Source organism: Pipistrellus hanaki (genome assembly GCF_964339955.1).
Source record: "Pipistrellus hanaki genome assembly, chromosome: 15".
Classification (NCBI taxonomy): domain Eukaryota; kingdom Metazoa; phylum Chordata; class Mammalia; order Chiroptera; family Vespertilionidae; genus Pipistrellus; species Pipistrellus hanaki.
In genome coordinates, this window is record NC_140517.1 from 18,473,594 (window position 1) to 18,496,212 (window position 22,619).

The 22,619-nt window shown below is 43.6% G+C and overlaps 1 protein-coding gene across 3 annotated transcripts in view; it reads left to right on the forward strand.

Annotated features, from left to right (window-relative positions):
• WWOX (WW domain containing oxidoreductase) overlaps nucleotides 1–22,619 on the forward strand; it is a 914,792-nt gene that overhangs the window by 27,307 nt on the left and 864,866 nt on the right. For all 3 annotated transcript variants that reach the window (XM_084861369.1, XM_084861368.1, XM_084861367.1), the window contains exon 5: nucleotides 17,794–17,900. In XM_084861369.1, coding sequence (XP_084717495.1) covers nucleotides 17,794–17,900 — 107 coding nt within the window. The remainder of the gene's footprint in view (nucleotides 1–17,793; nucleotides 17,901–22,619) is intronic.

Consider the following 22,619-nt stretch of genomic DNA (forward strand, 5'->3'; position numbering starts at 1 on the left):
AGAGGAATGGAGGGCAGGACTGCAGGAGTTTGGCACTTACTTCTCAGAGGGCCCATGTATGATTCCTCATGGGAGTTGGGCTTCCTACCTGTGACCTATGAGAATAAGGAACCGTCGAGAATGAGTAAACCTCTCTGGTTTCATTGAACTTTTCTAAGTAATGAAGATATGGTAAGAATGCATATTTCTTGATTGAGTCCTCAAAATTATTTCCCCCTGCATGATAATAAAACGCATTTGGGGGAGCCACTCTGAGAAGTCAGGGGGCATCTGCCTAATTTCCACCGCCGTCACCCACCTGCCATCGGCCATAATCCAGCCTGCGAGAGCCATGCGCTCCTCGAGCAGGAGCGGAGTGCTGATGTGCCATTCCATGATGTATTTTCTTAACTTTTTGACAGAAGCAAAAACTGGAAATGAGCAAATGCTGGAAATGGGGCTTCTGGATCGCAAACTGGCATTTGCATCTCTATCACCTGCTCTAAGGAGTTTCTACCCTGCCACGTTTCTTGCAGCCCTTAACGTTTGCAGAAAGAAAGCCTCCAGTGTAGACAGCCTGTTAATGCCTTTGGTTGGTTGGAACCTTCATGGCTTGTTGTACAGAAAGGTAAGCGCCTAGAATATAGTGTTCATTTCTGGCTGGAGCACAGACAAGCTAAGGGCTGGCAAAGTCTTCCAGTCGTGTCTTGGGAGCACGCCTTACTTACCCGATGGAAGAGAAGGTCTCCATAGGTTAGTTCCTGCGATAGCTCTCCAGGAGAGAGAGAATCCTGGCTCACACCTAGGACCGAACCGGGACCAGTGGACAGACTTCTGCAAGCAAGTAGCGTTCAGCCGATTAGAATGGAGGGAAAAACTTTGCTAATGATTCCCTTTGTAAGGAGGTTGTAAGATTTCCATACTGAAAATGTTTTCGGAGGCTTTTATGTTCCCCCTGAAAGCAGAACCCGAGACAAAGACTGATTTGTAGATAATTGGGATGTGGCTTCAGAGAGTGTGAGTGAGGGAAGGAGGGAGGATTACACAGGGTGTATCACTGAGTTGTGCAGTGCTCTGGGTCAATCGTGCTCGATGCCGAGGACTCCGAGGAGCTCAGTGAAGTGCATCTCCGAGCTGCCTGCCTTCGGAATGAAGGGCGCATGCACTTATCCATGTCTCCCATCCCCATAAGACCAGGGTAGCCCCACAGATAGTAATGCCTTAGCACGTTGCAGTGTGAGTCCCAAGCAGGTTTCTGCAGGTATTCCATGCTGCAGCGTCAGAGAATGAATGGAGGGAGCCACACTGCACTCCCAGGTGGGGCTGTCCAACTGCATTTGTGTGGGGTTGGTGGGAAGCTATTTGCAGCTGTAGCTGGAGTGAGATGGGGTGGGAGAATGAAGCATGAAAGACAGGTACCCAATACAGTCCACCCCTTGCACCATGACTCGTATCTCTGGTGCCCTATGAGAACAGTCTATCACTTATAGGTCTCCTTAGATGAAGGTTAAAAGACTGTCAGGTATATAAATTAGTACCAATTTGTGGTGAATTCTGGGGCTTTAGCCTTATTCACTGTTGTATTAGTTTACTCAGGCTGCCATAACAAAGGACCACAAGCTGGGTGACGTAAGCAGAAATTGATTATTCCCAAGTGCTGGAGGCTGGAAGTGTAAAATCGAGGTGTTGGCAGGGCTGTGCTCCCCCTGAAACGTGTAGGGGACGGACCACTCCTTGTCTCTCTCGGTTTCTGGCAGGCTCAGATATTTCCTGGCTCGTGGGCCACCGTTCCAGTCTCCTCCTCTGTCTTCAGATGGCATTCTCCTGTGTCTTTTTACATCACCGTCCCTCTGCGTATCTGTCTCTGTACAAATTTTCGATTTCCTAGGGACACCAGTCATGTTAGATTATGATGTAATCACCTCTGTAAAGGCCCTATTTCCAAATGAAGTCACATCCCGAAGTTCTGTGGGTTAGGACTAATACATATTTTAGTGACACAATTCAACCCATAAGAACTCTGCTATAAAAGAGGCATTGCGTTCTGTTATCGACGCTACCCAGATGAAGAGCGCTCACTCAGTAAGTCATTCTCTTAACACATACTGAGCTGAGTGCCTCCTGTGCCCGGCACTGTTCCTGGGCCCAGGGACACAACCATGAGCAAAGCATTTCTGCTCCCGTAGAGGTTACTTTCACATGGGGAATGGTTTTCAGAAAGAGTTTCCTTTGTCCTGTTTTTATCACCCTTTAGGAACCAGAGCAGGTGTGTGTGTGTGTGTGTGTGTGTGTGTGTGTGTGTGTCTGTGTGTGTGTGGGTTGCCTGTTTCCAGTAACAGGACAGGCTATCTGAGCAAATGAGCTCCCCTCACAAAGGTATTTAAGCTTTCTGGGTGTCTGCTCACAGCCAAAGGTGCTGCAGGTCATTTAAGTGCCGAGCAGGGTTTGGTCTTGAAATGGTTAAGGTCCCACTCTGACTCAGAGAAGGTAGGATTGCACAGATGGACTTGTTCTGAGAAGGTTTTAAGTGCACGGTACTTGACTTCTTTCTGTTTGCCTTTCAGAGAAACAAACAAAATGTTTTCACAGCTTTCTGCTTAAAAATAATAATATTCCAGGTCACTAGATTTTAACTTTGTTTTTTTTTTCATTCTGTACTTCTTTGAGAACATCATGGAACCTCTGGCCCCTGTTGATAGGGAGAAAACAAATGTTTTCATAACCAGGCATTTGCGTGCCGTGTTGGACACTGAATTAAGAAATACTAATATTTTTCAGGAATTGTAATCCTTAGTAGCAGTTAAAATATGTACCCTTGCTCCAGAGAATTCTTTCATGAAAAGAATCGTTGAATAGAATTGGATATGAAAATATGCCTAGAGATGTTGATGTTAACTTTTTATTGCACTGGTCACTATCTGATGGAAATTTATTAGCATGTAATTTCTATAAAGTAGTATTGATTTCAGAATTGCCCTTTGCTAAACAATGGAAATTTCCTAAATAACTGGCAGGTAATGAAAAAAAATTCAGTTACTGACAGCCTGTCATAGTTGAATCTTAAACCTAGGGGCAAAATACATATATTCTGTGTAGTTTCCATTTCTAGACTCTGGCTTTCTAAATTCTTCCTTATAAAAATTTAAATTTCTTTTTTTTTTTTGAAAGATGGGACCCTCTAATTATTGATTTCCTTCTTTTTATAATGTCTTAATAGAATTGATTTCCACGCAGAAGGCAATTATTGAAAAAAAATATTTTTTTTGGTGGTCAGCAAATATAATTTATGAAAACTGGAAAGGTTTGATATTAGAATTAGTTCAACATCCAAGATCTGACATTTAGTGTCTTATTCATGGTGCACGGTAAATGTTTATGGAAGTGAATTTAGGTTTTTGCAACACTTCCAGCTTTGAAAAGTGTAATAGTTAACTGCCTCGTTGGAAATAGAAATTACTCAGATATTATGTGATGAAAAACTAATGTTACTTCACTTAAAACAAAACCGTGTAGCAGTATGTTATAGCCACAGGAACCCCTCAGCCAAATGTTAAGTCAATGCAATGAAAACATTGGTAAAAACATTATCATGCTGCCAGAGAACTAGTAAGCCAGGCACCCCGGAGTAGCTGGATGTTCAGACACTTGCTTGGATTGTCAGGCATACAACTGTATTTGTGCTGTCTTGATGATCCTTCACCATGGATGTGATGACTTACCTGGCTCTCCAGAAAAGCGTTCTTTTGCTTAGGTGTTTGTGTTATATAGAATACTCTTTGAAGTCATAATTATGGTCGACCCACTTTAAATGAATCCTTTTCCTTGATATACAGTACTGTGCTCCTTTCCACAAGATGCGGAATCAATGCTGTTGACTATAATGGAGGTTTGCATTTTTCTAATTTCTTATTTAGGCTGATCTGAGCAAAGATGTTCAAATTTCCATTTACTTAAACAAGATGGAGTTCTTGCTACGCCGAAGGAATATTTTTAGCTTGGTAATTTGCTTAGAAACTGCCTTATTCAATATTTGATGTTAAATTTGAACTAAAACACATAGCATCATATGACATGGGTTCTTACATTAACATTTTGTTGGATTGGAAACAGAATCAACACATTAGTCATCTTAATTCATTTAAGTTGGCTTTCTCCAGAATTCTGGAATCCAAAAACAACACATTTGTCAATTTTACACACAAAGGGAGAGGCAGGATGTAGTTTATAGTTAAATATCCAGCTTTGCAATGAAAAGCCAATGAATGCAGTTATAGTAAGTTGAATGAAATTCAGGGTGAAACAAATAGTGTAATAAGATTTTGATGCAAATTGAATACTTAAAAAATTTTTTTTATATTTATTTTAACGAGATTCTCTTTATAGATGTTTGCATGGAATCTTATAAACTGTCCAAAATTAAATTTTCAGTGGTTGTTATATACATAGTTTCTTGATTTGGCTGTTGTTATAATTATTCACATTTGCTTTCATAGAAAATCTACAGGTCAAGGTCACCTTCGTATCCTTTCACATCTTGTTATTGTTTGGCTGTAGGTCAACTTAGAATTGAATGTAAAAAGTGCTATCTTTATTCCAGAGCTCAGCAAACTATAGTGCACTGGCCAAATCCAGCCCTCCAAATCCAGCCTGTTATTGTAAATAAAGTTTTATTGGAACACTGGAACATCCACTCATTTGCCTCTCTGTGGTTGCTTTCATGTTATTTTAAAACAGTGGAATTGGGGTGGTTGTGACAGAGATCATATGGCCTGTAAAGCCCATAAGATTTAATATCTGACCTTTTACAGAAAAAGTTTGCCAACCCATGGTTTATTCTATTAACACAAAGGGATTCCTCTGGCAAAATTTCACAATTGTTAAGAAACAAAGCTCACCTCTCCTGAAGAATTGGTATGCTTTTCTTCATTTTATAAAGAAGGCATTATAAAGTATCCTATTTCCCTTCTTTACTTTGGTTGACAGGAAGCTCAGAATTAACATTTAAATATTCAGTTGAATAATCAGCTAACTTCAGATTCTTGGTAGATCAGTTCTTTGTTTTTGTTTTTTTGCCCCTCTCAATATGAGCACACATTTTTACTTTTTACAATTTCCATGTTATTTTTAATTTCAGTGTTGTATGTGGGTGTTTATTGTGTACTACGTTTTGGAAGGAGTCGGGGCACCAGCTAGTAGTTGTTGAATAGAGAAGCGAAGGTTCATTTATTCTATTTAGTCTTCACAAATTCTTAGATTTCCATAGAATATGAGATATAAATCACATGGAGAACGTTTTAGCTAATGTTCTATTAACCATAAGCCTAATGAATTGAGAACTTGCTACTTGCCAAGAGCTCTGCAAGTTATTTCATTTGATTTTCCTAACAGCTCTTTAAGCATACATCTTCATATTCCCCTTTGACAGATGAAAAAACTGAGATTCATAGAAGTTAAGTATGTCAGATTCCTGGGGCTGCTGTAACAAACTACCACAAAGACTGGATGGCTTAAACAGCAGAAGTTTATTGTCTTACTAGTAGCCCTGCACATGAATCCCTGCACCAGTAGCTCTCTACAAGGCCTAGCCACTCTGTACCCGCTGCCCAGAGGCTCTGTGCGGCCCAGAGGTCCATCTGTGGCTGAACACGGAACTCTTGCCTTCTCGCCATGGTGACGGAGCAAGCATCCCGCCAGGCTGCTCATGCTGCCCGCTCTCAGCATCTACCTCCCCTGAGGCTGAGATGACTGGGCACTGCCATCTTTGTGACAGAGTGATGGTTAATTTGCACATTACCTTTTTATTAGATAAAATAGTTCTTGAGAACAGAAGTCTAAAATCTAGGTGATGGCAGAGTTGGTTCCCTGTGACTCCTAATCTACTTTTCCTTTAAGAAATTTCTTAGATTCCATGCCCATTTCATTTTCTGTATGTCTTAAAGCCCTGAAGAAAATCTAGTGCACTCATCCCAACAGAGCCTTTGAAACGTTATGTGCTTGAGGGGCAGGCTGCAGGTTTGAGCCCAATAAAAACTCTAGTGGAGAATGCTTCCTCAAGCTCTCTAATCTAGGAAGGAGCATCTCCATTAGAATCTCTGTGGCTGCGGCCCAATCGCACAGGCTCCCACCGCTGGGGGCAGGGACCCCTCTGGGCACACCGTTTGAATGGGAGCTCTGTGCAAGCTGCAGTCAGTCCTCTGTCCGCTCCAGATGCCTCCCCCAGCTCTGAGCGCTCTCTCCTCTTTGAATGGAAGTTGAGCCTAATCCCTAATTAGAAATATTACCTATGTGGGGACTCGGACTGGGGCTGTGTTGGCCCAGAGGCAGCAGCTGCATGGTGGGAGCCAAACACAACTTCACAGCTGGCTGAGGCTCCGGGAGCCAGGCGGAGTCCGCCGTGCTCCGAGCCTCTGACATTCACGCCAAGCAGGTGCCTGATCACAGCTGATGGTTAGATTGCACGTTTCCGGAGAGGTACAGATTTTAAAATTGGTGTGTTTCACCAACCCCTCGGCATGGCGTTCCAAAACAAAATGTTATCAAGCTGAAAACGAAAACTTTCCCCTCTCCCCAGTCGCGTTTTGTGTAGGAGAGCTTCTTTAGCAAATGGTAGCTCCCTCGGGGACCCAGGCTCTGTGGCCACCAAGTGTGTAACGGTTCTTTGTTCTCCTTCTGCGCTGCCTGGCTTGTGGGAGGAAGTGGAGATTTTCTTTACTTCTTCCGAGAGCCAGTGTAGGTTCCTTCCACCCAGGGCTGCTGTGGACCGTTTGTCACAAGAGAACTCACCAGAAACAGACGCTTACGGCTCTTTCCATGCTGTTTTTAGAGAACCGAAGTTACTGAATATTTCTTCAATTGAATTGGAGAAAGATGATTTAGAGATGACTAACAATAAACTCAGTGCTGCATTTATTTTTAAAATATCTATAGGGTACTTACTATGTAGGAAAAATATAAGGTGGTCTTGTGTTTGGTAGGATTTTTGTTAATCATGAATAGGAAAATGTGACATTTTGTTTAGAAATGTCAATTTCCAATGAGGCAAAAATTTCATAATTTTATAATCACTGTTATGTGTCCTTATCACTACACCACATTTTGTGATTCTAACGATTATGAGACTGAATTTTATTAAAAGCAGTATAACTATTGGAGCCTCCTTTAAATGAAAATCAAGTTTTAGGAGCTTTCTTACAATCCATAATCCTCCCTCCCTCACTCCCTCCCTCCCTTCTTCTTTCATTTCCTTCCCTTCCTCCCTTCCTCCTTCCCTCCCTCCCTCCCTCCATCCCTCCCTCCCTCCCTCCCTCCCTCCCTCCCTCCCTCCCTCTCTCCCTTCTTTCCTTCCCTTTTCTTTCTTTCTTTGCCATTCATTAACCCTGAAAACTCACATCACAGGTGCATTGCCATCCCTGTTTACATATGAAGGAACTGAGGTGTGGAGGGTTTAGGTGATTTACCCAGGCTGGCAATTGGCAAAGCCTAGTTTTGAACCCAGATTTCTAAGTCACAAGCCTCAAACCTGTTTTACTTTTAATTTTTATTATTGTTTATTTTTTTTTAGCTTTTAAAATGATATACAGTGTGCCCCCCAAATGTATACACGCTTGAATAGCTGATAGCTTAATTTTTAACATAAAATGTATTTTTATAAACACTGCCTTTGTAATTATTCAAAATGTTTATACATATCTTTGGGACACCCCATATACACCGAGTGGCCAGATTATTATCATCTCTGAATGCACAATAATCTGGCCACTCAGTGTATATCTTTTATAATAAAGAGCTAATATGCAAATTGTCCCCTCAACCAGGAGTTCGACCAGCAGGCAGGCCGGCCAACCGCCCATGTCCCCTCCCCCTGGCCAGACTGCTGTCTGGACCCCACCCATGCACGAATTCATGCCCTGGGCCTGTAAATAATACACACACACACACACACACACACACACACATACTGAGCGGCCAGATTATTATGAGTTCAGAGGTCATAATAACCTGGCTACTCAGTGTATTTTTAAATTGAGTTGAGATGATGTCAGTGTTTGTATTTTAAGAGAAAGTGACAACAGAAATACACAAAGCAAAACCACTGTCAAACTTGATGAAACAAAGTGGTGATGCTAGAAACGTCATCTGAGAGGGCGATCTGGTTATATCCATTATCAAGTACACTTTTTCCCTGATAGGACAAGGTAAGGCTTATCCTTTCATATGATGTTTTGAGTTAAACTCAATTTGCTTTAAAGCTCTCTACATTTTGTTTGAGCAAATCTTTCATTTCAGTTGTTGTGGCTTCCTAACTAATCTCAGTTACTGATTTTGTTCCAAGTGGGGAGCTGTAGGAGTCACTGATTTCTGGGCCTGACCCGGAGGGGTCAGCGTTGACGGACCCGTCCTTCACTTCCCAAAAATTGCCTCTTCAGTAGGTGTACGTGATGGAGAAGGAAAAGTCAGTTTGGACACTTTAAAAGTGAGCCTCAGGGAAGTGCCGAGTTTTCCCAGACTGGAGTTTCTAGTATCTCCACATGACTTTGGGAGCGTAAAGGATCTAAACTTTTTAAACAGCCAAGTAATATACCACTTTTTAAAATGGTGAGAGCCAAGGTTGATCTAAAAAAACAAAACAAAACAAACAAAAAAACAACAACAAAAAACGAGGGGCCAGGGAGGCTTGACTTAGAAAGGCAGTCATATTGCCAACCCCGAGGACGCGGGAGGGAGCAGGCCTGCCATTTCTGGAAGCTCTGGGTGGAATGAAGAAGGCTCTTCATTGTAAACAATCCCTTCCGAAGCACCTCTTAATTGACAGGAGTGGAAAATACGTTGGGAACCAGGCTGATCGTGGCCCCACTGGCAATTAGAAAGTCAAAGAAAGGGGCCTCTTTGTGGCCAGAGCGGGAGCAGGACCTTCGTGGCCGCCCCCGTTTGCTGTAAATCAAAGAAGCCCATCTTGGGCCGAGGACAGAGCCAGGGAGGCCGCTGTCCTGAAAGGAATCCTGGCCCAGCTGCGAAAACAATGAGCCGCTCCGTAACCTAATCCAAGCCTGCCTGCACAGTCCGAGGCGGCTCTCTTCTCCTCTTGGAGTGGCTGTAAATGAATCCATCAAAGTGAAAAAAGCCTGACTTCAGGGTAAATCTTTCCACCTCTGAAAACCAGAAACACTTTGGTTCTCTTAGTGCATACTACTGTGAGCGTGGGATTATGAGAGGCGGCACTGTGTGTGTGTGTGTGTGTGTGTGTGTGTGTGTGTGTATGTGTGTGTGATTATGAGAGGCGGCAGTGTGTGTGTGTGTGTGTGTGTGTGTATGTGTGTGTGATTATGAGGCGGCAGTGTGTGTGTGTGTGTGTGTGATTAAGAGAGGCGGCACTGTGTGTGTGTGTATGTGTGTATGTGTGTGATTATGAGGCGGCAGTGTGTGTGTATGTGTGTGTGTGTGATTAAGAGAGGCGGCACTGTGTGTGTGTGTGTATGTGTGTATGTGTGTGTGATTATGAGGCGGCACTGTGTGTGTGTGTGTGTGTGTGTGTGATTAAGAGAGGCGGCACTATGTGTGTGTGTGTGTGTGTGTGTGTGTGTGTGTGTTGTGAGAAAGAGAGAGAGAGAGAGAGAGAGAGAGAGAGAGAGGTTGGTTAGTTACAATGGCTTGCTCTCAGAAGCACGTCAAGGAGAGCCAGGCAGGAGAGCCATGGTATTCCTTCCATTATTAATGTCCACAATGTAGTTAAGAGCCTTTAAAGACATAGTGGTCTCTACGTCCAATCAGCTGGATTAAATTATTTTATTTTGCTGAAACCAGTTTGGCTCAGTGGATAGTGCGTCAGCCTGCGGACTGAAGGGTCCCGGGTTTGATTCCGGTCAAGGGCACGTGCCTTGGTTGTGGGCACATCCCCAGTAGATGGTGTGCAAGAGGCAGCTGATTGATGATTCTCTCTCATTGATGTTTCTGGCTCTCTATCCCTCTCTTTTCCTCTCTGAAAAAAATCAATAAAATATATTTTTAAAAAAATAATTTTTTTTTTTTTTTTTTTTTTTTAACCAAGAAGCCTTTGTTTTTGTTTCTTCTATTTCATCCTGTTTTAATTTTTTCTTCTCAAAGCTCTGGGCCAGGTTTATGAATGTGCCATGCATGCTTTGTTAAATAAATCCAATGTGGCGTTCCTTTCTTCTTATTGGGAGGGCTCTTTAGCTTAGACCAGTGGTCGGCAAACCGTGGCTCTCAAGCCACATATGGCTCTTTGGCCCCTTGAGTGTGGCTTTTCCACAAAATACCACATGCGGGCGCGCACATACAGTGCGATTGAAACTTTGTGGCCCATGCGCAGAAGTTGGTTTTCGGCCTGGGCGAATCTGTTTTGAAGAAGTGGTTCTAACGCTGAGCCAAAGAGCCACAGGTGGCTTGCGAGCCACGATTTGCCGACCACTGCCTTAGACTTTAATACTGATAGTCCTCTAAAGTTAGGCATTGGAGCTTTCTAGAAATTAAACAGAAATGTGAGCAAAGTTTGTAATGGCTGTGGTGTTCAGAGTGCCCCATGTAAGATGCCTTACTTATGAAAGCATAGAGACAGGGTTGAATTAAGCCCGCACTTGTACGTTGTTTATCTTGGGGAATGTGGAGAGAAGCTGTTACTGCGGATTAGCTGTGCACACAGAGGGCTTACACAGAGAAGTGTTTGTGAACGCAGAGGATGGTGTCAGTGCTGAGCCCCATGATGAAACATTAAATGAGAGAGAAGATAATTTGATGATGTGTCACCGTTTGGGGCAGGAGCCCATAAACTAAGTACGTTTATGTAATAAAGTAGCCGAAGGGGCCTCCGTTCTTTGCCTTGACATAAGGACACAGAGACGAAATAGGCACTGGCCGCTGTTGACATGGAAACTCATGCATTTGAACCATTTCTGCCTCTTTTAGAAGGACAACCGCTCATTAAGTTTAGTTTAAAACAATGTACACATACCTCATCAGAGTCACACAGACTATACATCACATTCTGTAAGTCACCTTCAAGGATACAGTGAGCAGGCAGTGGCTGGTGGGCAGTGTTCTGAGCAGGTTTGCCCTGCCTGAAGGAGCTCTGAGTTTGTGCCTCTAACCCCACGTGGTGAGTGTGGTGGTTAGGAGGCTGGCTGGGGGCCACCTGCTCTGAACTCAGGCCACACCCACCCCTGGGGGATCCTCCTCCTTTTTTGCCTCTGACCTTGTGTGTCTCTGAACCTCTGGGACTGCTGGTTTTCTCACACAGGAAATGGTGACAGCGACGCTTCATAGGGTTTATGTGAAGTGCATCTTAGATGAGATCATGTATATCTCACCTGGTTTGGTGCCCAACACCTAATAATGCCCCCCTGTCCTCCAACTTACATTCCTTCAAAAGCCTTCTCTAAAAATCAGCCTGCTCAGAAAATGTGTTGTTTGGAGTAGAAATATGGTAGGTTTCTTTCCATTCCCACTTGCCTTCATTTCTCTATATTAACATTTGTAAAGGCCTGTAAATGATCAACTAGATATCCTTCAGTTTCTCTTATTTTTAGCTTCTTTCTATAAAAGGCACACATGCATGCGCTAAAAAAAATTGCAATAGCCTAGGTGTTCTCAGGTGCATTTTCCCCAGCAATGGCTTTCCTGCCCAAGGACTACAAATCAGTGTTAGCGTGTAGTAAGCACATGCCTTCCCCACCTTTGTGTTTCAGCTTTGGGATCATACCTGATGCAGTTCTGTACTCGGATATTTTTCTTTTTGATTAATGCAACATGTAGATGTTTTCTTGTGTCTGCATCTCATTTCACCTCATTCCATTAAACTGCAGCACAGTATTTTGTTCTATGCCTGCTGTGTAATTTATTTAACCTTATTGATGGACATTTAGGTGGATTTCAGATTTTTGGCTGTTACAAACACTACTGGTTGAACATTCCATATATATATATATACATTTAATCCTCATCCGAGGATATTTTCCCATTGATTTTTATAGAGAGAGAAGAAGGAAAGGGTGGAGAAGAGAGAGAAACATCAGTTTGGTTGCCTCCCACATGTGCCCTGACGAGGTTCCGGGAATCGAGCCTGCAACTGTAAACCTCTCATGTTTTTGCTCATGTGGGTAAGTGTATTTGTAGGATACATTTCCGGATGTGGAATAGCTGGGTCAAGGGCACATCCATGTACGATTTGATAGCTATAGCCCAATTGCCCACAAAGATGTTGAGCCGTTTTGAATTCTGCTCCTCTTCTCCCTCCTGTTAACATATGCGGTTGCCTGGTTCCCTCAGACCCTTTCTGACTCAGACATTGCTCAGTTTAGTTGCTCTTACAGACTTGCTCTTCATTGAGGCTGCCTTAGCCCATGTTAATTGTAATCTTTGGGCCTTTTTCTCACTGTGATTCTTAACACACTGGGTTCTGCCCTGTCACCGGCAGGTCAGATGAGAACTTATTCAACCCGCTCGGTGGCTGCAAAGAGTAGGCAGCCTGGGGTCACTCTTGCCTCTTGAGAGATCCCGGGCAGTCACTTGGAATTTATTAGGTAGTTTTACAAAACATTATATTCCCAGAGCATGTAAGTGCAGCCTGGTGATGTTTCAGGAAGATATTCCACGTGAGCGGACCATTCCCCGCTTCTGTATCGTCATCACGTGAACCGGTATCTTTCTTTGATATGTATTTCTATTCGAAATCCATTTATGTTATCAGGAGGATTTAGGAAGCTCTGTGTGGTACTTGTTGCTAGCTGTATATAACACGTGCCCTGAAGCCAGGGCTGGTGATGACTTATTTTCCTCTGGAGAGACCTGTGCAGTTTTGTAATTTCTTGAGTTGGCAGCTGGGTGTAGGGTTTAGCGGGCACAATTTATAATTCTTTAGAACTCAGAACTATGTCATTGAAATGGCTCGAGAGGTAAGTGCGATCACTCAGGTAATGCAAGTGACTGCAGAAACAGAGGTTATGGATTCTCTGGTTATTGTTCTGTGGCGTTGACCTTACTGTTGTGGTGGATATGTGTCTAAGTCTTCATCGGAAGTGCCGGGAGTTAGAGTGCAGTGTCATGGTCAGTGTCACTGCAGTTTCATTCTCATTAATTGCATCAGTTTGGGAAGTAGGGTCCTTGTGCTTGTAGGACAATGAAGGAGGAACTCGCATCCTTTAAGCCAGTGGTTGCCAACCTTTCGGATCTCACGGACCATCAGTGGTCTGCGGCCTACTGGTTGGTGACCACTGCTTTAAGCTACTGGTTTATTAACATAAAAATTATCCCCAAATTTGAATTGTCCCCACATCTAACTCAAGATGAAAGACATTAAGCTTATGTATGTGACGGTAGGTCTCCGGGGAGGGAGATGACTGGTGCTGGCAACTTGTTGGTTGGTTCCTAACGACGCTTTAGTGGTCTGCTCTTGGGGGATTAGGGGGAGGGAATCACCATCTCCGTGGCCTTTTAATTGTGTTCAGCTACAAGTAACATTTATCTCCAGTGTTTCACAATTATAAATTAATAATAACAACCCATTAGAAATTACGGGTGCTGTAAGCCCCAGCTCCTTTGGGCATCTTAATAAAAATGATAATTAAAATAATAATTTACAGTAAATGGGGACACTGCCCAAGTAAAGCCACAGTGTGGAGAAAATTAAAAAACTCAAACCAGAAGGAACCTTCCTGGCGTTGGGAGAGAAATGGCCTTGTTCGAGCTTGCACTTCCGTGATTGCTGGGCCTGGGCTCCCAGCCTCAAGTATCTTGTGCCTGAGGAATCGGTGACTCTCCTTGTCCATCCAGCCTAGTGGTACGTCTCCCTGGGTGTGGCCCCCGGTCCCGCCCTCTCCGCTGCCACACACACCACTCTTCCCCTTGTGTTCTTTGTCTGGGTAAACCAGTTGGCAATCTCACCCGTGTCCCAGCTGCCATCCTTGGGGACCTTGGGTGCTCTCTCTAAGGTAGACGCAGGCAGTCTCAGGCTTTGTGGATTTGTGCTTCCCAGATGGCTTTCTGGTTTCCTCTTAGCTGTTGAGTATCAGCGGCTCCTCACCCCTCCAGGCTGGTCACAGGCTTTAGTGTCTTCATGAATCCCTCTTCTATGTGAGAACCAGAGGCATCTTAAGTGGATAACATAACAATAGTTTGTAGTGCTACTCTCTGCCTAGGTTCTTTTTTATTTTTTTTTTATTTTTTAATTTAAAAAAATATATTTTATTGATTTTTTTACAGAGAGGAATGGAGAGAGAGAGAGAGCCAGAAACATCGATGAGAGAGAAACATCGACCAGCTGCCTCCTGCACACCCCCTACCGAGGATGTGCCCGCAACCAATGTACATGCCCTTGACCGGAATCGAACCTGGGGCTCCTCAGTCTGCAGACCGACGCTCTACCACTGAGCCAAACTGGTTTCGGCGTGCCTAGGTTCTTTTAAAAAAATATATTTTATTGATTTTTTTACAGAGGGGAAGGGAGAGGGGTAGAGAGTTAGAAACATTGATGAAAGAAAAACATCCACCAGTTGCCTCCTACACCCCCACCACTGGGGATGTGTCCACAACCAAGGGCATATGTCCTTGACTGGAATCGAACTTGGGACCCTTCAGTCCACAGGCCGATGCCCTATCCACTGAACCAAACCAGCGAGGGCCCCTCCCAGGTTCTTGTACACGCTCCCTGCCACGTGCAAAAGAGCCCCACAGTTTTATTTTGGGGCCCAGGGTTTTATCTCCCATTGCGGTTCCTGTTCCTCATTCTCATGGGCCCATCTCCAGCCCTTGACCTTGTTTTGCCATGCACCCAGTCTTTACTGCTTGTCTGGTTCACGTCTCTATCCTTTGGCCCCAAAGTGGTTCCCCGACACTTGGGAGATGCACAGGAGGGTAAGGAACTTGCACCATGTATCCAAATTCCTGCAGAGCCCCGAGTCCTCACCCTGGCAAAGCCGAGTGCTGCTGCCAGGTCTCCCCAGCCCAGCTAGTCCCCATCTTCTCATGCCTGAGAGCCTAGAGTTCGAGGTGGCCTAAGTAACATCTCAAGCAGATCTGTGTGAAACAGTCTTTGAGATTCCACAGTTTGGATGTGAACTTTCTGATTGAGGCTGTTTTGTGGTTAAGTCCTGAGCCATTGTCTCTAGCAGGCATCTGCCCCAGGTAATGCACCTCTGAGCATCGAAGGCCCACAGTGGCTGGACAGGTGTGTCAGTAGGACAGGTATGTCAGTAGTGTGGAGGGGTGACTTAGGACTTCAGGATGGTACTAACCCCATGCAAGGCGGTTTAGGGACCCAGTGTGGCAAGCTTTTTCAGAGAAGTTGGATATCTACTTTTGGATACGGAATCTCCCTGATTTTTTTTTAATGCTGGTAACTAATTCATATTGGGAAGGAAAGAATGGAGGGAGGGAGGCAGGGAAACAAAGCGTGGACCAAACAAAACCAGCCTGTGGGCTTGATTTATCCTGTGATCACCATTCTAGAGAATGAAAACTAGTGTAAGATAAGCAGGTATTTAATATTTTGGGTATGTTTTACCTCTTATGGTACTTTTATGTCTGTAGGCAAAGCTTAAAACCCGAGACGGAGATATCCAACCTCCACGGGCACTGAATTTCCCCACTTGGATTGGCTGGAACAAGTGCTGGAAAACTGACACTGCCCATTGTTTTAAAATGTGTCCCCTTATTTTCTCGATATTATTAACTTAAATATTCTCCTGAAAGCACTCTTGCCACGTCTGTGCAGCTAAGCTCGTTCAATCTAAGCATTGTCATAAAGTTAATTTTTTGTAAGACGAATCAGGTTATTAAATTTAGCAAACCACTGCCTTGAATATTTTGTGCAAACCTTGGCATCGCGCAGAATTGGCTTAGCTCTCTACATTTAACTAATTAAATGGGAGTGAGGAATGCTATTCTCCTGGACTTTCCAGGACTTTCACAGTAGGTAGCATTATTCAACTTTTTTTTCTTAACTCCACACTCTAGAGATACGGTTTACTATAAAAATGTTATGGTCCTTCCTGTTAAACCATCATCTTTTGAAATATCCATGCTTTGTTTCTGCTCCAAAGGCTGTTGTAAAGCATCAGGAGACGGAGTTGCCTGCCGAAGCTTTAAGGGTAGACTAGCGGTGTGTGAGGCATTGCTCGTTTAAGGAAGATGGAAGACCCTCCGTGTAATTTCCCACGACACAGGGACAGATGGCTTCACCACAGCCACCGTCAGGGATTATCTAGGGAGACCGACCGGGTGCAAACTTGCACCAGCAGCCCGTTGCTGCCATCACGTCAGACGTGTTCTTGCTGGTAATAAAAAGTCCTTTGCCAGAGGTTATTTTGTCAAGCGAAGTAGCATAACTTGACAGGTTTGTTTTGGAAAACATATATACACCCATAGCCCATCACGCGATATCGCATGCAGTAGGCCGCCCACCGCTTCCACGGGAGCCACATTGCTTCTGTGGGAGGCCGGCCTGCTATCTCCTCTCCAGGCCTTGGCCGTGGAGGCTGTGGGCTGGCCCCTAATCCCCTACCCCTAGTTCCCCAGAGGCCCTCTACAGCTGGGGTGTTACTGCCATGATGAAGCAAGCGTCCCACCCTGGCTGCTCTGCTCCTGCTGCCCAGAGGCCCTCCATCCACAAGGTGATTAAGTAAGCATTCCTCCATGCACTCACACTGCCTGCTCTTAGCAGCAGCCCCCCCAGGACTGGGGGACTCTGGGGAAGCTGAGGGGACTGGGCACTGCCATCTTGTGGCTATGGGCACCACCATATTTGTGATGGAGTGATGGTTAATTTGCATATTACCCTTTTACTAGATAGGCTTTTTAATCCTCACTTGAGGATATGTTTTTATTGATTTTAGAGTTTTAGGGAGAGGGGGAGACAAAGAGAGAGGTAAGAAAGAAACATCCATCAGTTGCCTCCCATATGTGTCCCAACTGGGGATCAAACCCACAACCTACCATATGTGCCCTGACCAGGAATCAAACCCATAATCTTTTGGTGTACAAAATGACACTCCAACCAACCAAGCCACCTGGCCAGGGCAAGAAAATAAATTTTGATAGGAGAAGTGCATGATTTGCCCCCACGGATTTCTCGGTAGTGCCATTCAAATCAGCATTGGAATCTGCAGGATTTTAACATTTATTCGTTTGAAAGGAAGAGGGTCATCAGAACTATTTAAAACAATTTGGATTGTTTTATAGTATCCAGAATTGTAGCTTAGTAATAATATGCAAGAGCCATTCATTCCTTTGGCAGATGTTTTTTGAATCCTACTGAGTGTTAGTCCCTTGGGATGAAAAAGGCAAAAATTGTAAGGTGTTTGCCATTAACATGGTAAATTAGATACATAAAGCCCTGCCTGGCCCAGCATTGTGTCTATAATCTCTCAATCCATCGGAAATATGTTTGCTAACGAATGACTAAGCCTTCTGTTTACTATGTGTCCCTTCTTCCCTACATCATTTTTTAAATAGTCTGATGAAAATGTGCTGAGAAATATTTCTGATAATTGCTCTCACCTGGAAATTTCATAGAGACATGGAATCTATCATTTTCAGTAAGATTGGGGTGTATGAAGTCCTGGATTGCAAGCGAAGTCGATTTTGGCCACATCCTGTAACCTCCGTTTGGCTTTCAGCATTTCATTAGCCTGATGGATGCATCCGGTCATTCAGCAAGATTTCCCTCCATTCCGGCTCCCATCCAGCTCAGAACAGCGGCGCTACACAACCTGGTTGAGAACCAACAGGGTGATGTGTATGGTGCTCAATAAAGGCCGTTCACCGTGATTCAGTGTTTTCTAATGTTGACTTTCCTTTAAACCATAGGGTTTGAAACTGCCAAGTCTTTTGCCCTCCATGGTGCTCACGTGATCCTTGCCTGTCGGAATATGAGCAGAGCCAATGAAGCCGTGTCCCGCATTTTAGGAGAATGGGTAAGCAAGAACTCGACTCTGTCTTTCAACTGTCAAATACACTCGCCAGGATGAACACACGGCGGTTGTGGTGCAGTGTGTAAAGTTTATTGCTCTTGGAATAATGTTTTCTTTAGGTAGAAAGCCACGTTCACTTTGTTGACTTGATGAATGAAAAGGACCGGCAGGCCCGCCTTCACCCACACTTGTTTACAGTTCATTGTCAGCGTCCACTGCCCTATAGTCAGAGGTTGGTGAATGTTGACTCACTTAGCTCACGTATGAAGAAAAAAAAGTGTGATGAACGCCCCTAAATACAACTGAGAGCTTGTTATGCTTATGAACTTTAGGGCGAGGAAGGAGCAGCCTTTAGCCCTGTCTCTGGGTTTTGCTTTTTTATCTCTGTGTAGATGTTGGTGTTAATACATGTAAGAGGAAATAGTCACTGAGGGCTTGCAGTGCTCTCTGGGCTCAGGATATAGCCTCAAACAAAACAAAATTCCTACACTCATGGGCTTACTTTCTGGTAGGAGAAACTGACCCTGATATCAGATGGTTTTTAATACAGTGAAACGTAATAAATGTGAGTGTTAAGGAGGGGCAGCGTGGACTCTTTCAGATTGGGCGGTCAGCAGAGACTCCTCTAAAGTGTGACATTTGATCCAAGACCTGAATGTAGTAAGGAAGTGAGCTCTGCCAATGTCAAGGAAATACAGTTTTTTAAAAGATAGATTTTTATTGCTTTCAGAGAAGAAGGGAGAGGGAGAGAAAGAGAGAAACACATCAATGATGAGAGAGAACCACTGATCATTTGCCTCCTGTATGCTCCCTACTGGGGATCAAGCCCACAACCCAGACATATTTCCTGACCAGGAATAGAACTGGTCTCTCTCTCTCTCTCTCTCCCTCTCCCTTCCTCTCTGAAATCAATAAAAAATATATATATATATATAAAAAGAATTTTTCTTTCAAAAAAAAGAAAAAAGAGAAAGAAATAAAGACTAGGGGGAAGGTGGGAGAAAGGTCACACCAGGCAGGGGAATAGGAGGAGGAGGGGGTGGAGGTGATGACAGTCACATGGCTGGGAGCAGAGCGTGAAGGGCTTGGATCATACTTGCCAAGACTGTCTTCCTTTTCTGAACACCATGGAAGATTTCTTGCCATCTGAAGAAGTAGACCATGGTTTGTTTAAGAGGATGATGTCTGAGATTCTGGACTGAAAATTTATGAAAGTCAAGAAAAGAAAGATTTGTTTCTTCTTGAAAAATTCTGTATATTTCAAATGAACTCTTGTCCTAATCTCACCTGATTCATTATTTGGTATTAAATTAAATATACAAAACGGGGCCTCATAATTTTTAGAATTGTATAAAGTGAGTAAATGGTAATATATGCATGTGGTTTATATCTTCATACAAAATGGGATAGTATTAAGTAAAAAGTGAAAGTCCTTCCCAATCCTTCTCTTGGAAAGTAAATATTATTAACCATTTCTTGTGTATTCTTCCAGATAAAGGTTGTATATACTTACACACACACACACACACACACACTATATATATATATATATATATATATATATATACACTATATATATATATATTTACACACTATATATATTTACACACACTATATATATATATATATATATATATATATATATTTATACACTTTGATTATTTTTTACTTAGTAATATAGATCTTTTCTTATTTTCCTCATTTTCTTCTCTACCTCATTGTATTTAACTGCTCTGTAATAGTCCATCATCATCTTATGCTGTAATTTATTTAACCAGTCTCCCTTTTTGAAGGATATTTGGGTTGTTTTCCTTGCTTTGCTATTCTAGGTGATGCTGTCTGTAAATTCAGTCTCTTGCATTTTCATTCAAGATTGGGTCTCAACTATGGTGCAGTGAGCATTATTGATACATACTTTTGTGAGTCCAGTCAGAGGGCAGAGTCTTAGCAGTGGACCCATTGATTCAGAGGCATATAAGTTTTTGAAAGTTTGGTGGCTGTTTTCCAGTGTGTCATCTAGTGTTGTGCCTATTTCTATCCACACTGTCACTCTAGAAGAGTACCTCACCCCAGAGAGTGTCCAGCTTGTGAAACTTTGCCTATTGATGTTATATTTAAACTAGAGAAATCAAGTCCAGTGGTCCTAGTGATGCTGTAATAACCATATCCTATATAATAAAAGGCTAATATGCAAATCAACCAAATGGTGGAAAGACAGATCACTATGATGAGCACTGATCACCAGGGGGCAGACGCTCAACACTGGAGCTGCCCCATGATGATTAGCACTCTCCCACAGTGGGAGCACTGCTTAGGCACTCAGGCAGAAGCCAGGCTCACAGCTGGTGAGAGCATTGGCAGTAGCACTAAGGATGTCCTACTGCGAGAGGGCACAGGCTGGGCTGAGGACTCCCCTCCCTCGAGTGCACGAATTTTGTGCACTGGGCCTCTAGTTATACAATAATGTTAATATTGAAACCAGTCTTGGAAGATAATACTAAACACAATTATTTAAACATGTTAAACATTGTCTTCCTTTTCCAGAGTCAATCCCATTATAACTATTGTTTGATGCTCAGAGGAAGAAATTTCTGGATTTGCCCTAACCAACTGCCGGTCTTTGGGAAATCTCTCAAATCTATTTAGTGCCTCAGTTTCCTCATCTCCAGTGAAGAGGTTGAATGGGATGATCTTAAAGATCCACCATTTAGTGTTTTTTATTGTTTGTTTTTGCATTTTAAGCCATAATTGGGCGGGTACCTGTCAATCAGTTTCAGAGAACAGAATTTATCATTGTATAGTTTCATTCTACCATATAGTAACTTGAAGTCGACCAGCAAATAGTACTCCCAGAGAGAGAATTACCCTGAAATATTCACTGCCAGGGACGTGAGCAAAGGAAATGGGAACAAAAACAAAACTAATACTCACATGGCAGAAATGTTTCCATCAAATTTTGTAGGTTGTAGACTGAAGGAACTCAACCCTTTTACCATCTCTGTCATCCGTTTGGATATTCTCTGTGAACCCCATTGTACTCTGTTCCCTCTCCCTCCTGGTTTGTGAAATGGAAGCTCAAATTTGGCACTGAAGGCTGTCATTACCATTTCTTATCATTGCACTATGAACATAGCGCTGAGCTAGTGAGGACCTCCCTCTGCAATCTGTTGAGCTGGGATTTCAGGCCCTCACCCACTTCCCCACCCTCGGTATGTGCTGGTCCGGTTGCCTTCAGGCCCTTCCTTACCTCATTTCTGCCAAGGTACCTTATCTGTGACATCATTAAATACCACCTTCTTGTGTTTCTCAAGGGCAAGTGGATCTACTCTGGTTTTCCCAGCTGCTAGCCAGCTTGAACTTGCTCACATTTTATTTGGAACGAATCCTAACAGTATCGGAACTGGGATGGCACCAAAACATACTGGTACCTCCCAGGAGGTTCTCAGAATGATCCAGAGTTTTTTGTTGCAGCAAAAGCTCACTCAGGAGTCTTTCGGCCGTTTGGCTGAGCCTTGGCTCGCACCTGCCGAGGCTCCCGGGCAGTCAGCTTGGCTCAGGAGTCCGAGTTCATGCTTCCTTCCCCAGCTTGCTCTTCTGTGCCTGGCCCTTCTCTCCCTGCCTTCACTATCCATTACTAGAACCGCTCTATTCCAGAGCAGTCCCATCCCCTCTCAGCCAGGGAAAGGTGACTCACATTCTCCTTGGGGCCCCCAAGAACCACCTTTTATTGTGTCTCTGTCATGTGCTGTGTCCTGGGCAAGACACCTTCTATCCTTACTCAGGAGCCTGTGAATTCCTGGTTTTCTCCACTTCACAGAAGAGTCCACGGGGGTCCGGGGGGGTGAGGAGACTTGCCCAGAGTCACGCAGCTGGTGAGCACAGCTCCTGGTGCGTCCACCTGTCCTCCAAACCCGAAGTCCATCTACCCCACCCCACGGCCTGGCTTTCCTACCACATCTGGCATCACACGTGTTTATTACCTTTCAGGCTTTGCTTTCCAAATCGCTAGGTGCTGAGTGATTACTTTCAGGATTAATCTTATTTCTCAGATGAAGCTGCTCTGACATACCTTATTGTCCCAAACAAAACCTTTTCATTGAAAATGTCCTTTATAGAGTTCTCAAATCATTTGTGGGGTAATCCAGCTATTTAGTAAAATGTAACTTAAATGGAAACACGTTCCATATGGGATTATATTAAGAGCCGGTATGTAATTACTGCTACTAATAATGGCTTCTTGGGAAAAGGGCCCTCCTGCTGAAATGTTTTGGATGCTCCAAAGTTGAAAATAAGAGAAGAATTGAAAATAATTAAAATTGGATAACATGGACACTGCAGAAGTAAGCCACCCTCCTAAAGGGCCAATCTATTAGCATAATTAAAAAAGGAGGGAGGATGGGCCCATCAAGCCCCAATCGTATTTGGATGAAGTGTCTCTGGAAATGGGGCTCCTGCCTACATAAGCAGTGCACCGTCCTAGGTGTGTGCCATACCTCATTCACACCCTGAGTGTGTTGCGTACTAGTGTCCCTGATTCTAAGGCAAACGCCTACTATTTTTCTCATTATTCCAAGGAGTCCATAAGGCTGGCCAGGTAGGAAATGTGTAATTTATCTTCCTATCTTCGAGTGGAATGGATTCTCTTTTATGTAGCAACACGTCTGAATGTTGGGATTTCATGTGCCTTCTCGAAGTCTGGGACACTGACAGGTGCGGTTTTAC